General features: G+C 48.7%; 1 protein-coding gene across 1 annotated transcript in view; it reads right to left on the reverse strand.

Moving 5' to 3' along the window:
• Positions 1-206: 206 nt before the first annotated feature.
• Positions 207-13,507, reverse strand: part of LOC139056362 (uncharacterized) — a 109,943-nt gene continuing 96,642 nt past the window's right edge. Inside the window, exon 2 of the mRNA XM_070534544.1 lies at positions 207-1,586. Coding sequence (XP_070390645.1) covers positions 429-1,586 — 1,158 coding nt within the window. The 3' untranslated portion in view covers positions 207-428. The remainder of the gene's footprint in view (positions 1,587-13,507) is intronic.

The following is a 13,507-nucleotide window of genomic DNA, read 5'->3' on the forward strand; positions in this document are numbered from 1 at the left end:
ATAACATTTTGATTTTGATAACTGTCAAGGTAATCATACAATTCTAATAAAAAATCTGGATGAGTCCCTGGTGGTCTGTAAACGCCCCCGACGACAACTTGGTTACCCGACAACGTCACCTTACAGAAAACACTTTCATGCACCGTGCTAACAGCAGGCAAAAGGAAAGACACCAAAGTTTTTTTAACTAAAACAACCACGCCTCCGCCGCGTGTCAGACGGTCCTTGCGATAGCAGTGATATGTTGGCGGAAAAACACAATCGTTTGTTATTTCTGGTCGCAGCCAGGTCTCGGTAATTACCGCAACATGAGGATCATACAACAGGAGCACTCGTTCTAGTTGGTCATATTTGTTGCATAAGCTTTGTGCGTTCAGGCAAAGTAGTCGAAAAAGTTTCTTTTCGGCGTTTGCGGTGTTAATATTACGTCAGTCTTCATTCCTGTTTCCAGACTTGGCATTTCGGACTTTCTGCGCTGGACTATTGGCCCTGCGCAAGAGCACTCTACAATTTTTGCCTTCATCCCACGTGTAAGCTTCGTTGTTTACGAACAGCTTATCATGCACCAGTCTGACCCTGTCCCCAGCCTTTCTATCGGTGCCGATAGACTGCCACAGCTTTTTTCTGATAGCAAGGGTTCTTTGTGAGTAATCATGTGATATCGATACCCCTGTATCTTTTAGTTTAAAGCAAACCTTCATGATAGAATCTTTTTCTCTGAAGTTGTACAGACGAAGAATTATGGGCCTGGGTTTGTTATTCCGTAACCTGCCGATCCTATGTATGCGCTCCAATGATTTGACTACGATCCCCAGTCTATCATGACAAATCTGCCGGACCACCATATCCTCGAGCATGTCACTAGTTTCGTCAGGCTTTTCAGGAATTCCAAACACCACCAAGTTATTTCTACGTGCTCTGTCTTCGTAATCGTTAAGCTTTTTATCCTGAGCAGCCAAAACCTTTTCGAAATGCTTCACCGATTTCTCCAGGACAGATATTTTCTGTTCATTCGCTTTTGATATTCGTAGCACTTCGTCCAGCCTTGACAGCTGAGAATTCATTTGCGACAGTGTGTCATCACGCTTTTTCTCGGATTCTTGAAGTTCCTTCAGAGCAGCAAAGATAGCATTCAGCATTTCTTGACCTTCAGGGCCAGGATTTTCCTCCACATCTCCACACAAAGTGATAAGTACAGCAAGCCAACAATCAGCAATCATATGAAAACACTGTTGGGGGCACGGCAGCACAAAAAGACCATAACAGCTTGTACGTACATTAGAATAGGGATTATAAAAACTGACCTGCAACACAAGCCACGCATGGTTAGGCATGCTCTCGGAAAAGCTGCCGTGCCCTCTGAAGGTCTCGGGTGAAGCAGCTGCCTTTATAGCTGAAGGCCGTGACGTCACGGTTACACTGGTTCCACTGGACCATCCAGCGTTGACTTCGCCGATGCAATCGATGACTTGATAATCTTGCAGAAACTTGGCAGCTTGCGATGCGTTGGGCGGTGCAAGATGCGGCGGGACATGCTTCGGGGTGCTTAGAAACCCCGCACTTGAGACCATACGAAGAAAAAGCACCTGCAACACAAGCCACGCATGGTTAGGCATGCTCTCGGAAAAGCTGCCGTGCCCATTGTGATCGGGAGGATTCGTCCCCGATCACAATTGCAGACAAGAAGTTCTCATCCTCATTGTTGTGATACCGGATTAGATGAGTCATGGCAGCGCCGAACCTCTCCGCCGTCTGGCGGTGGTTTCAAAATCTTGGGCATCCACTGCGCACACAAGAGCCGATGACCGAGGTGTTCACGAATTATGGTGTGAACCGAACCGTGACTGATGTTCACACGCTGTGCCAGTTCATCGATGCTTATCCCCCTTTCTTGTCTAATCAGCTCATCAACCTTTGCAATTGTGTTGGGGGTGATTTCACGGTGGCTTTCGCCCGGTCTTCGACCGTCTTTGAAACTTTCACGTCCTTCTTTCAACAGTTTGCTCCGACCTTTCACAGTGGCCAATGAAATGCAATGTTCAGCGTACACGGCAGCCATACGGCGACTAATTTATTTTTAGGAAACAGCTTCAGCTGTCAAACACCTCACGGCACCACGATGGTCAACTTTCGGAGTGTCCATTATGTCAGGAAACCATGTTAAACCCAGTGTATGAGAGCATTAAAGAACATTTATCGTCACGCCTGCGTGTCACTTTTGTAAACGAGAGATGCTTTTGTGCTACGCGCATGCCTCGCAGATAAATAACCGAACCATTATTGCGCGAGGTGGGTTGGCTCACTTTCATTTGAATCGTCCTCGTGCATTAGATATGAGAAGGTACAATGAAATATACAAATGTGAAGATACAGCTTGATAAAGGTTAAAAAAAGTGTCACTGGAAACAAAGTTCACTGCACGTATACAGAAAACCTCGCAACAAGATACTGTATTTAAATATACGCATAAGTCCCTAATAAATCTACGTGTCTAAAAAAGTCACTTTATGTAAAGCGTCACACAAGGCAAATAGACATGTTGCACAATCACAGATTCACAGATCACTGAATCCTAAGACCCCCCCCCCCCCTCCCTCCACTTCTCCTGACGTATCGCGCGCGACGGAAGGCGGCGCGCTTCCTCCCCGCTTTTCTCCCTTGCGTACACAAAACTGAGCCACCATCGTCGGTTCATCCATGCCACCACCACACCCCTACGCTTTCACTCGCACATACAGCATGCGGCGCGGTCACGATGTTATCACATAGGACTTAATTTATACGGAACCTGAGGTCAATGGCGACGGTAGCAATGCGCCTGGAGTGTCCATATAATTGCTATATGAGCAATTATATGAGCAGCAACTAATGAACGACGTGCGTGTCAATTTCTTGGGTGCCAAAGTGACGGGTGTAAATATGGTTGAATCAACTCCAATTCCTGGAGTGACAATGAAGTAATTAATGCTCAATCACTTTGTACCAGTGCGGTGACACTTATTGTGTTGTAAAAAAAAGTACGTAATACAATAACAATTTAAGAGCCTGATGGAAACCAGTTTTATCAATACATGAGCTATGTAGAAACAAGCACTGTAAGTGCAATTCTTCGGTCGCCTATTGGCGATCAGTTTGTTCCGGCTGTGCGCGCGCAGACGTCGTGAGAGAGTCCCTGTATCTTTGAGAACTAGTATTTGAGTTGAACAGGCGCCACATGCGGTTTGAAATAAGGGAGAAGGAAGCGGATTTCATGAATCAAGATGATGAAACCAAACGCTGATTCCGACTCATTTCTCGCGTGGCGGCAGTCTATTCGACGCTGAGGCTCAATCGGCATCTGCTTAGCGTTGGACAGAGTTCGATGAGCGCTGGTTCAGAAACGAAGACGTTTAAGCTCGGATAAAACAGGCCAGTGCCGCTATACTACGCATTTATAAAGAAGTTCCTGCAATCGTTCACTCCAGATTCTATTTATTGCCCACAGAAAATTCAAGGCGTTCCGCAACCGTTTTAACTCTGCAAGTTCAGAACCCAGAACAGTCACACAGGGCCCCCTGAGTACGTATGTGCAAGTCGCTTGTTTGAGGGCTTTCATCAAACTCTTTCACGAGAGTTATCTGGATTTGATACTAAATAGTCTTCCCTGTTCAAGTTCATTTGCCGCCGTATATTCGTCGCCATCATCAACACATTTATGTCTTTCTCTTTTTACTCCCAATAGCCTTCTTTCTCCTTCAGTAGTAGGTCAGAACTTTGGTTCAGGCCGACCTCTTACATTTATGGCGTAATAGATTTATCACTCTCATCACTTGACCGCCGAATGCCGAGTTGCTACCAGCACTGGCGGGATGCAAATTTCCGTCCATAGACAGATCCGGGGCCAGTGCGCAGCCGGTAGCCCCATTTCTTAAACATACTTAGAGTGACAGCTGTCCAGTTTTAATATAGCAGATTTCTGTCTGTAGCCTATATGAGCCATTACTGGCAATAAGAGTAAAGGCATGGCAGCGGGAAGTTTCTATATGTGCCCGGCAGACGCGCAGAGTTTCGATACGGCAAAAGTATTCACGCGTGAACGTGTAAGGTGCGATAGATATGCCCGAGTAGCCGATCGTTTATTGTCCGGGAATTTTCACGTAGTGTAACTCATGTGTCACATAAAACGAGAGGAACCTTCTGTACATGCTACAGTATTTGTCAAAGAAAACACGTCAGAGAGGCCGCTACGTGTTGATAAAAGCACTAGGACATTCAAATAAATCCTCTAGAGTGGCGTGTCGGGTCTGCTTATCGGGCTGAAATACGCCTGTCGAGCTCATTAAACGGCATTAAAGCGGTGAGTACTTACATCTTGTCTGAATATCCACACAAAAGTTAGTCAGAAAGTATTTACAGTGGCGTGAAAGCTACGCGTCATAAACTATCACGTTGACAGGTCAAAGAACATAATACCGGTGTCACACGGTGACTTTCGATTGCGATCAAGCCCGATCTGGATCAAAATTCTCGATCGCGATTTGCTACCCCCGCAGGTTGGGCAAAGGAGCCAGTCGTGACCGAGAAATTTGATCCCGATCGTGCTCAATCGCAATCGAAAGTGCGCCGTCTGACACCGGTATAATATATACGTACCCAGAAACTAATAATAGAACCTATCAACTGAAAGAATCCGTAACCTAGCGCTGTACAAAACTTTGTCAGACTTCTTCATTTGGACTGTGTGTAAAATTGTGTTCCCAGGACCACACGTAATAGTAGCGTACACGATCGGGTACAGCCGGCATTTAATCGATTTGGTTGCTTCTACCGCACCTGATGAACACGATGTATATGCAATACCTTTGCCTCAGACCATTTGCGCACATGTGCAATAGCGTTTGAGGAGTCCCATGGTAGAGGAAGCATCAATGGAAGCAGGCACAGAAGGAATCGCATTCGTCGGTTGCGCGAGGGTAAAGTGCCGATGGTCTCCTAAACAAACACTAAAGTGGAAGGATAAGTTAACCTGGATAATAGTAAAGTATCCATTGCTTTCGCAAAGCGACTGCTGTTACCCTGACCGGAAGCCTGAGGAAGGCAAAAAAAAAAGTACACGCAAGAATTAAAGGCCGGTGGTGACACCGCCCATTTAATTCCCGCGCCAACTGTCCGGGACGTCATGGATTTAGACACGCAAACTGTTACATTGCATATAAGATAACCATATACTCAACCTAGTAAGTTTCAACAATTAGCACGTAAACGGTTCCAATACGAGAGATACTTTAAATCTGAGACATCAGCGGCGCCAACGAAGTATGGGCGCGTAACTAGACGAATAGTAAGGTGAAATGCTCGACCTTCATTTTGTTCAGTAGTTGTCAACACTTTCCCGCGAAATGAATACAGGAAAAAGTAGCTTCGGCGAATGACCTACCAATCTAAATTAATTGAGTGCTCATCCTTAGTCTCCACCTTTAAAGTGACCGTTCTGAGAGATTCGAGACACGGCAGCGACCACGCACAAAAGGCTGCCGACGTTGTCTTGGTGTGGGCAATGGCCCGCTAAGTTGTCTTCCACGGCGGGCCATCTGCGAAGTCGCGCGTAAGCGGCACGCGCCATGCGCTCTACTTTCTCCCCGAGAGTGCACGTGGCCACCGACTCCCTTGCAGCAGCACCTGGTCAAGGCAAGACAATGGACCCGGGTGCCCGCCGTGGAGCGAAAGGGAAAACCCCTGGTCTCGCACCCTTTGTGCGTGCACCGTCTACACCGAGGCGCGTCTGCATCGCGACCGATGCCTCTGCCCAGGGCGCTCTACATACCCACTCCTCGTACCAAGCTGTGGCCACCCTATTCGCAACTTTCACGTACGGTGGCGTCCTCGTGCGGCGACGGCTGGAAACAATCGAAAGATTATACCCGCCGCTGGCTGCCGCCCGTTCGGGTAGCGTATTGTTGTTGTGTACGCATTTCCTTCACTTTTGCTTGATGTTTTAACGCGTTCAAAGCTGCCGTGATATCCTGAAAGACACTTAATATGCTCAGAATGAGCAAACATAGAAGTAACCGCATTTGCTGCATGCCGCAATGGGTGCCGAGCGGTAGTTATGCGGTAGGTGATGTGAGCATTCACTCATTCCCACGGGCTGCGTCCATGATGAAGAAATTTCTTATGAAACTGCGGATTGGCAAAGCTGTCACAGAAGCGATGAAGGTTTGCAGTGCGCACTTCATGCCGGAGGACTTTTTTGGAATACGACAGATGAGTGACGATACCGAGCACTTGAAATCGCGAATACACGCACCTCCATAAAGACGCAGGGATAGCTCTATATTACGTGCAGGGAAAGAAATAATGCGCCATCTTAACTCAAATGTGTTGTAGGATGATTGATGCTTGCGTTCTTGCAACTCATGCCTTTGTGGCTACGTTGGAGCGCAAACATTCTCCGTGAAGCCTTGTACCTGCTTCAAAATTTCTTGTTCTCGTTCATGCATTCGTGCTCTGCAACGCCCGCTTGACTTTCCATCATGTTGGAAGAGAGAGATGAGTTTCTCATTTGTGCATCGAAGCAAAGTGACGCAGGCGTATACAGGAACCTGGAATTCGTACCTCGTCTGCCACTTCGATGCACGGCTGAAACGTGTGCAGAGGTGCGCATGACTGCGCTCGTAAGGTAACAAATCCTAGTCCAACAAACGTTAAACTACTGTGCAGTGTTCGCGTAGCGAACCCTCAACTGATCTGCGTGCATATTATTTTATAAAGATAACTGGAAGAATGAAGCGAGCATTGCCGCGGACCGGTAAATATTGGCTATGTATCGCTCAAGACGCGGTAGAACTCACGCAGGCTGTAAAACTACCGCAAGACTGTAGCTTGCACAGCACGCATAAAGCGCAATAACCAAATTACAAGGGTGAACAGTTATCGTATTAGCTCGCAAAAGCGGTCAGATATGGCTTTTCGTTTACTTCTAGTGTTCAGCATTCAGCTATGTGAACACAGGCAAGGATAACTAGACAAGAAATTTTCGCACACAAAACGCTGCTTTTCACACCGTCGACCTAAAGGACTTCAGTCGCGCGATACCGGGAAGGTTTTCTTTTTTCTGGGCACGGCGGCTTATTCAAGTGGTCTACGTAACTACTTGCAGAGAGCACCACACCGTATAAAAGTTCATGGTACCCGTTCACAGAGGTCAAATTAATAGAATAGCAAATAGAAAGCACGCTAACTTCTCTTAATAACAGCGTCGCGGCAAAACTGAAACCACAGCTCATGTGGTTTGCTTCGGAGCCGCGAAGTTTGTTTGCAAAGGCCTTCAACAGTTACGGACGTCGACGTGCACGCTTTTATGCCGCAACACACAAGATGAACAGTGTTTAGAACTTCCTCGCCTTCAAGCAGGCTTCGAATCCTACGTTCTGCTCGCCCAATATGAGCCATTACGCAGGCTGACGACAGCGGGCGTGTAAATTGAAGAGACATTTCAACATGACGACGCGAAACAACATGTCACTGAGCAAGACGACCGCAGCACAGCACCGACTGCTCTAGTTCTTAATCTCTCGGACAGCCATGTTGGATTTAAGGTGGCGCCCCCTATAGGCCGTGAAAGTTGCGAATACCCTAACTTCCCGTCGCCCGATCCGTGCATCCTGTTTCCATTGAATGTCTCGTCTCACCAGCACCCGGCGCTGCGGCAGCCGTAAGCAAATTTTCGACCAAGAAAGAGAGTGACAAAAAAATCGTCTCCCCTTTTCCCCCGCCAGACAGCTTGGACTGTCGTCTTTACCCTTCTTTCCCTCACTTCCCTTAGCGCCGGTTGTCAATGAAACGCCGTGTCGCTCGCTTATACGGCCTCGGAGGTGGTCCCTCGTCTGCTAGTAAACAGCGTCGAAGACATCACAACCTTCTCGAAACTTTCTTTTTCCTTGGCCCGAGCGCCGTGTTTACCATTCTGGCTGGCCTCAACTTGTTTGTTTCGCAGCGCTGAGGGGAGAGCACGTGCACGAGTGAAGAAAGGGGAGAAACATCCAGAAGGCGGGGAGAGGGGCACCCCGCAGCCTCGAGATCCAGGGCAGACCAGGGCGCGCGGACCAGGTGGACAATGGTGCGAGCAGCCGGGAGTGTTCTGCAATCCTTTCTTCTGGACCTCAGAGGGCGGCAGACGCTTCTGTTCTCGTGCGTCTGCTGCTTTGAGGAATGGACGGAGGAGAAAGAGGTATGCACGGCGTGGACGCGAGTAGAGGGGGCCTCCCCAGCAAAAGGGGGAAGTACAAAAAAAAAGTGCCGGTGCGTAAAGTATTACACGCACACACAAGCGCAGAAACGCAGTTTTCGATTTCCAGAGCACGACCCTTTCGACGTCTACGGCCTCGCAGAAGTAAGGGTCATCGTCTGGGTCTTCGACCCAGACGCGCTGACGCACGTCCGTACTACGTACACTGAGGACAGCGGGGGTCGAAGCGGATAGGAAGGATGTCGGGCGGCTTCTGAAGGGGGTAGCCCCGATGTTGGCGACTGTTCTGAATCGGTTTTTATTCGGCGCACTTTCCCCGGACTTTTTGGGAAGGCCCCCGGCGCTTTTGTCCCACATCCGGCCGGCGCGTGGACACTGAGATAAGACGTCGTAAATAATTCCTTTTTATTTTATTTTGTGCTCCCTCTCAAGCTTTCTTCGGCCCCAACTGGGGCTGGAGTCGTGATGGTCGGTCTGTCACGGTCGCTCGCTCGATTCGGGGCACGATATCCGCTGGGCCTTCCCCTTTCCATTGCGTTCAATCTTCTTTGCGTCTCGGTTGCCGGCCCAGTTGGAAGACGACACTCATGCAAAGAGTTGCCTTCTGTGCCTCGTGCAGATTCTGCGAGACTGTAGCTGCGATATTTGGAGCGGCCTTTCACTTTCCGGGGCGTTTTCGCCTCCAAACAAGCACTTATTCGTCTTCGTTTGCGCTCTCGTCTGGCGCGCTCCTTTTGCCTATGTACTTCCCCTCCGCCGGCGACGTCCACCCTACAGTCCCGGGGGCACCTTGGTAATGCGCCCGACTTCAGCGCACAGCTTGTCCGAGCAGCTTTTCAGGAAAAGCGGCTCATACACAAAGGTGGTGTCGGTGCGCTGTACAATTCCACTTTTGCGGTCACCTGGTCCAGATGATAAACGAGACCTTGAAAGACTGATTTCCTTCGTATTGAGTGTGCGCATGGGGCTCATTTCATTTCGCTTCATTCTACCAGCTTAACGACTGCATCGGCTGAGAAAATAGCATAAGGCTATGTTCTGCCCCTCGTTTCCTTGCGAAATCGTCATGCAGCTAAAATAGAATCAGGTTCTTACCTGGAATACTGTATACCGATATCCCAGTTTCTTCTCTGTCAGTTTGTTCTCTTTCAATCCCTTTCTAGTCTTGATTATTTTCCCGCTTTCCCTTAATTGTTCCGCTGCTCTTACTTTATAAGTTATTCGCTGCCTCCGGTTGTTCTCTGGCATGGGTTGAGCCTTTATAACTAGAGTGACTCCTCCTTCTATAGTAGTGCACATGGTCAATTCAAAGGAGTCAGTCCGTTGCACTTGTGACGGGGGACACAGGATGTGGACGTGAGTGGTATACTATCCACACTGCGTTGCTGGGCTGCGCAGCTCGTTGTTTATTCACAGCCCATGCTCGTCAGAGGGCTGGTTACGGCAAGTTGCTAAGGTGTCTATACCGAATAGTAAGATTTAAGTAGACAATTAGGAGCAACACTATATATAGTGTTGCTTTATATATATATATAAAGCTTTAGTTCAGTACTCTCACAGAACGTCCACGCTAAAGATCTTATTCGCGTTATTAAGGTTCCTGCGGTCTGCGGGGCTTTACGATAGACTTTAAGAACGCTGCCCACTACCGCTCTGTAGTGTACGCGGTTTGTTCGTGCTTGTCTCTGTTTCTCTCTGTCTCCCCCTTCCGCTCTCTTTCTCTGAGCATCTGAGATGAGATGGTGCTGAATTCTCCGTTTAATTTGACGATTAAGCAGAACAGCACAAAAAGCAAATTGTCAATTCGGCAGCAAAGCGCCAACTTGGTTGATTGGTTCAAGCTCAGCTGAAGAATAAAAAGAATACCAGCGTGGAAAACTTTCCTTTGCCTCTACACGTTCGTGCTATACTTTATGGGCGTCTACGCAGTAACATGTCATTCATTTTTTACGAAACTCTTGACCACTTATTGTGCCACTGTCCTCAATTTCAAGCACAAAGACACTCTTTGTCCAACACATTGAGGAAATTAGATGATCGTCCTCTGAGTGAACAGACACTACTAGAGCACCACCCCCAAAGATCATCGGCTCAGAAGGCAGTGAAGGCACTTTTGTGCTTTCTCAGAACGTCTGGCTTGCGCGAGTGGCTTTAACTCAAGTACTGTCTGTACACGTCTCTACACCGTCTCTCTCCCTTCTCTCTCTTCCCCTTCTCCCTTCCGCAGCGTAGGGTAGCAAACCAGACTTTTGACTGGTTAGCATCCCTGCCTTCCTATATTTCTCTCTCTCTTGAGTGGCTCGAAGTTCTTTGCTGAAGATCTGAGGTGAAATCTCGTCGTAAGAATGTGACTGAAGTGGCGGGTAACTATAGTAGTAGCTTATGCATATAATAGGCACTTTGCATATTGCAATACTCAGCGTAAGTCGGAGCCACGCGATACCTTTGATATAATTAAACGAAAAACAAGCCGCGTTAGCATTAAATCTTTATTAACGAGAATGGAAGGTCTTGCAAAATCTTTATTAACGAGAAGCGTGTCATAAACAAGCTACCTGAAAACAGTGACATGCTCACAATACCGTGGTTACGAAGAACGCAGAAGTAACGCCTTTTGATTCACAGTGCAAGAGGTACAATTGTTTGAGGCTGAAACATTGTCGTGAATCTACCTAAGATGGTAGACGACAGCAGTGCGCGAAGAATTGAGAAAACGCACAGTACCCGTAGCACTCACAACGGAGCACGAGCAAGTTACTTAGCAGCGCGTGAGCGTTACTTGAGTAGGTTACAAAGTGGTCAACTGCAGATTACCATTACGACAGGGCCCTTCAGTGCTAAGTGTCAAAGGATCGGCATTTCGAAACTATACTGCATGCCAGAACTTTGTCACTGCAAGGACGACCATCAGACAAATATAAAGCCCGTAGCTCTAGCCCAGTGGCTGTGGCGATCTCGCGCTGCTGAGCACGAAATCGTGAGTATGATTGCCATTCGTGACGAACGCACTCTTTTGTTGGCGGGATATCTATCTGGAGCACTCAACCGCAGCCTCAGTCACGGCTCGCATCCTCTATAGAAACAGCTCGCACGTCGGGTTAAAAACCGGGCGGTCACTTTCCGCAGCTCCCAAAGTGTCTCGTTTCCACTGCACTCCTCTAGCGTTGGTCGGCGAGCTACGGAGTGTCGCAAGACCGTGTCCCAAGCGCCGCCGGCGGCCGCTGCGGCCGCGGTAAGCGTGGAAGTGGCCGCGCCGTGATGACGAAACGGCCCTCGATGGGAGGTCGGGCCGTCCGACAGCCGCCACCTGTGGCGGCTTCGCCAAGTGACTGGGTCATGGCTGGCGGTTCCGGGAGGAGCCCGGCTGGTCCGTTGACATCGCTGCGTGCTCGCGCGCGGAGGGACGTTCAACCCCCGCGTGCGACCACGTTCGTCGTCCAGGAAGCGCCGCTTATCTGAGAAGCAGCACTTTCTTCTCTCTGCGCCGCGGCGCGGACGGGTCTCGCGCGCAGTTAACGGAACGGGAAAGTGGTCTCGAGCCCCGCGGCAAAGAGCAATCGATCGAGCCGATCGGTCGGGGCGGTGATGAGGGCGGCGAGCAGATTCCGTCGCCGTAGGTCGGTTCAATGCCACGGGACAGAAATCTCCCTCCGGGAACCAACCGGTTGCGGCGCCGGCCGCCGTCTTCCAGGGCTCATCGAGTCCGGTCCAGGATTGTTCGTCGCCTCGGCTCCTGGCTGCGCACGCTGTCGGCAGACTCAGCGCCCACAGCAACAAGAGCAGGACGAGATGTGGAAGCAAGGGGGAAAGAAAGAACAAGAGAATGAAAGAAAAAAACGAAAAGAATAGACAAAAAAAGGAAGCCGAATTACGTCGTACCGCGTTCGTGGTGTAACCAAGGGATGGATATCGGCGGCACTCTTTTGCATTGCTTGGCTTCTCACGGCGTCGTGGCTCCGGGCGAGCTACGATAAAGAGAGGAGAGAAAGTTCCTCCCGGCGAAGCGCTTGTAACTCTCTGCCGGCGCTAGTGCGTCGCTTACCTCGGGCTGCTTTCGGGTTTCCGGGGTTATTTCACCGAACGGCCGTAGCGAAGCCACCCGGGCAGGCTACTTACTGGCGTGCTTCTCTCGAAACAGGCGCCTAAGCAACAACCTCTCTGCGCCACCACGCCTGCAAGACAGGGTTCTTGTGCAAGCATCGGCAACGAGAAGAACACGCTCTCCGGCACGCGCTGTAGTGACGTGGTCAGGTCGCTGCGGCAACGGCTTCGCTGACGATTTCGTCTTCAGAGGCCGAATTCTCGAAGCTTTGCGTCCGTACGTGCGCTTTGTCATTGACCGACTGCGTTCGCCAATAATATTTCCAGCGTCGGCAGTGACTGGAATTTCCTCTCACAAACAATTCTAGCTTAAGAGGCTTTAGGGAATTCAGTTCCAACTTCGGAACCCGGAAAGTGCAGCATCACCACACTCATCATTGCTTTTCTTCGATCCCCGGATGTTATCCCTGGAGATGCGAGTTAGCAAGCTAATATGCAGCGTACTGATTTCTAAAGTTTTACGGAATTTTGGAAAATGGCCTTTTAACAATAACATAATTCTAGTTCATGAGCTGGAGCATTCGGAGAGGCGGACATTATTTGCACGAGAAATCGAAACACATCTTCAACTAATTAACAAACAAATGCTAATTGACTTCGGAATAATTAATTCATGGCACACATAGCAATTTATGAATTGTAGCCGATGAGCTTGCAAGGCTTAGGCATTTAGAATGGATTTCCGGAATGAGACCAGTTTGGAGATATGCACCATCAAACTCGCCATAACAATGCACTGTTGTTCCACTTACTTTTTGAACAAAACTCTCATTTATGCATTGGACAACAAAAGTAACTGGAACACCTTTGTATTTCGTCGCACATGTTGGGAATACCTCAAAACTGTCGCCAGCCTGCAGATTCGTTTCAAGTGATTACGTCTTGCAAACTCACTGGCTACAATTATGTGCCCCAAAACAATTAAATAGGCAGTTAATTAGTGATTTTTGTTAATTATGTGGACATGCGCTTTCATTTATATTGCTACTGATGTCCGCCTCTTTGAATAATACAGCTCATGGGCAAGAATTATGCTATTTGCTACAGGCGATTTCTAAAAAAAATTCGGAAAACTTAGAAAATGATCACCCTGCATTACGTTAATGTACCTAAAAGTATGGGTTTCATAATGTCTCCCGTAAAAAGGCAGCAGCCCGATTCTCGGTCCATTTCATACAA

This window comes from Dermacentor albipictus, chromosome 2 (assembly GCF_038994185.2).
Source record: "Dermacentor albipictus isolate Rhodes 1998 colony chromosome 2, USDA_Dalb.pri_finalv2, whole genome shotgun sequence".
NCBI lineage: Eukaryota > Metazoa > Arthropoda > Arachnida > Ixodida > Ixodidae > Dermacentor > Dermacentor albipictus.